This window comes from Otolemur garnettii, unplaced genomic scaffold, assembly GCF_000181295.1.
Source record: "Otolemur garnettii isolate 467f Iridium unplaced genomic scaffold, OtoGar3 scaffold00029, whole genome shotgun sequence".
Classification (NCBI taxonomy): Eukaryota; Metazoa; Chordata; class Mammalia; order Primates; family Galagidae; genus Otolemur; species Otolemur garnettii.
This window is the reverse complement of record NW_003852424.1, coordinates 16301228-16304225: the sequence shown is the minus strand read 5'-3', so window position 1 is coordinate 16304225 and position 2998 is coordinate 16301228. Positions and strand designations below refer to the sequence as shown.

The window sequence follows — 2998 nt, the reverse complement described above, 5'->3', positions numbered from 1 at the left end:
CTATTTTTTTTGTTGTTGCAGTTTGGCCAGGGCTGGGTTTGAACCTGTCACCCTTGGTATATGGTGCCAGCGCCCTACTCACAGAGCCACAGGCACCGCACAAGAGGCCTCCTTTCTTAAGTGCCCAGAGGCTGTTTCACTCTGGCTTAAGCCAGGAAGACTTAGTTGGCTTACATGGGAAGTCCAGGAATGTAGGCTTCAGGCATAGCTAGATCCTGGGGCTCAATCTCTCCAAGATGTTTTCCTTTACCTCTTGGCTCTGTGGTCCTGTGGGCTTTACTCTTAGATGCTAGGCTCTTCAGAGTGACTGAAACAGCCCCAGCAGCTCTAAGCTACTGAGTCTCCAGCAGACAGAAGACATATCCTATTCCAGGGTCTTAGGTGTCTGTAGACCAATCTTGTGCCCAGGACATATGCTCCTGGTCCAAGGTCTGAGTCCCCATCCCAACCCTAGCAGACCCATGGGCAGTGGGGGCCCTATTATGTATCTGCACAGCAACCTTGCCCTACCTTCAGTCTCCTTGTGCACCCCCAGGTGAAGCAGCTTCGGCTAGAGCGGGAGCGGGAGAAGGCCATGCGGGAGCAGGAGCTGGAGCTATTACAGCGCGAGAAGGAAGCAGAGCACTTCAAGACTTGGGAAGAGCAAGAGGACAACTTCCACCTCCAGCAGGCCAAGCTGCGGTATGCAGGGCCCCCACTAGCCTCCTGGGCCCACCACAGCAAGCTCACACTCACCCAAGGTCTTTGCTGTCATTCTGCCTGGACCTAACAGCTTCCTTACCCTTAGCACCTCCTCAAGGATGCCCTCACTGACCTCCTTTTCATTGCCAGCTCTGTTCGTAGGCACTCATGAACTTTGTTTACTCCTTAATTGCAGCACCATCCTAGTCTGTGATGCTTCTGTGTCCTTTCTGTCATCCTGTGCGGCTGGGCATGACGGCCACATGCTGAGAAGGAATTGCCTTCCATGCTAGCACTAACCATAGCAGTCTCTTACACTCTCAGCTAATAAGGGCAGTTCTCTCCTCCATCCTAGTGGCATCCTGGTTGGGCCAGGGCCACACAGCGGGTACCTGACCCTGAGTCTGGCATGTGCGTGCATCCTAAGCCTGGTCCTGACCCCCAATGTGCTGTGTTGCCAGCCAACTGCACTGGGGCCAGCAAAGATCTCACACTTGATGACATCAGAGGCTCCTCTCAGCTCGAGCCCCTAGTCAAGGGGTTCCTTTGGGTTGGACCAGGGCAAGCCTCTGCCATCTTTCTTCAGTGGTCAGGGTATACTCTAGCTCTGACACTGCTGCTTCCTGCTCCACACAGCTCCAAGATCCGCATCCGGGACGGGCGAGCTAAGCCCATTGACCTGTTGGCCAAGTACATTAGTGCTGAGGATGACGACCTGGCTGTAGAGATGCATGAGCCCTACACCTTTCTCAATGGGCTCACTGTAGCTGACATGGAGGACCTGCTGGAGGACATCCAGGTACTGCCAGCCCCACAGCCTGCTGAACTCCAAGCCCAGGGCTTGCACCTATCCTCACCTCCCCTACCCCCTGCCCTCTACCCCAAGGTGTACATGGAGCTGGAGCAGGGCAAGAATGCTGACTTCTGGAGGGACATGACCATCATCACCGAGGACGAGATCTCTAAGCTTCGAAAGCTGGAGGCCTCAGGCAAAGGGCCAGGTAATGCTCTCAGAGTCTGACGGGAGACACTAAGGGCTTCTTGGTTCTCCCAGGAGCCTTGGATTTGCTGCAGGGCCCAGCTCATTCCCCAGCCTCAGTTTCCTCATCTGTGCCCCCTCGAAAGTCCTGCTCTGTTTGGGTGAGCCACCAGAGGGCAGCAATGGGTGCAGCGGGTCCCAGGGGAAGGGCCCAGAGCACAGCGGCACCCAGTACTCATCCGTATATGCAGACTGGGTGGTGCAGGTGGTATCACAGAGCACCCACAGCAGGCTGTTTTGCCTGGGTTCGGTTATTACGGTGACTCTGGCTGAGTGAGTGAGAGCAGAGTGCACTCCACTTGGCCAAATCTCTGATTCAGGTGCTTCTCCAAGTGGGTGGTTTCATGCCCCTTTGGCCTGTTAATTTCTTCTCTTCTCTTCTTTTTTTTTGAGGCAGAGTCTCACTATGTTGCCCTCAGTAGAGTGCCATGGTGTCATAGCTCACAGCAACCTCAAACTCCTGGGCTCAAGTGATCCTCTTGTCTCAGCCTCCCAAGTAGCTGAGTCTACAGGTGCCCACCACAGCACCCAGCTATTTTTAGAGGGAGTCTCACTCTTGCTCAGGCTGATCTCTGACTCCTGAGCTCGAGCAATCTGCCCATTTCAGTCTCCCAGAGTGGTAGGATTACAGGCATGAGCTACTGCACCCAGACAGCCTATTAATTTTCATCAAAGCAGTTGATTGCATGGGTGTGTTCTTGAGGCTACTTGCTCTAAAGCAGGTCTCTGCCCCGGGCCCTGTGGACATTGGAGCTGGGTCGTTCTCCAAGGCGTGGCTGTCCTGGGTACTGCAGGTGCTGAGCAGTGTCCATGCCTCTACTTGCTCCATGCCAGGAGCACCCATCAGTCCTCACAACCACAGATGTCCTTAGACATTGCTATGTCCCTTGAGGAGACAAGATCGTCCTGGGTGAGATTGGTGTTCTAAAAGTCACCTGCAGCAGCTGCTCTAACAGCATTCAGGTGTCACAGGCTTTGAGTTCATGTTAGTAAACACCATCCGTCCTTCGGCCCCTGTCTCGAGCATTAGTTGCTTCCTGCATGTGGTAGCTGAGAATATGGTGCCCCTCACCATACCTGGAGGCCCAGGAAAATATACTATTTACCATTTAGACAGAGCGGTCAGTTTGACAGTTTCCTTTCTCTTAGGAAAAATACCATCATTTGTGTTTTTACACCCAGGCTGGAGTGCAGTGGCATCGCCAAAGTGCACAGCAGTCCTTCCTCCTCAGACTCCCAAAGTACTGGGATCCCAAACAGGAGCCACCACACCTGGCC

At 54.0% G+C, this 2998-nt stretch overlaps 1 protein-coding gene across 1 annotated transcript in view; it reads left to right on the top strand.

The window, feature by feature from the left end:
- The window catches only part of CACTIN (cactin, spliceosome C complex subunit), a 19639-nt gene that overhangs the window by 9135 nt on the left and 7506 nt on the right, over positions 1-2998 (top strand). Inside the window, exons 4-6 of the mRNA XM_003788740.3 lie at positions 536-681; positions 1318-1480; positions 1568-1682. Of these exons, the coding sequence (XP_003788788.1) occupies positions 536-681; positions 1318-1480; positions 1568-1682 (424 nt within the window). The remainder of the gene's footprint in view (positions 1-535; positions 682-1317; positions 1481-1567; positions 1683-2998) is intronic.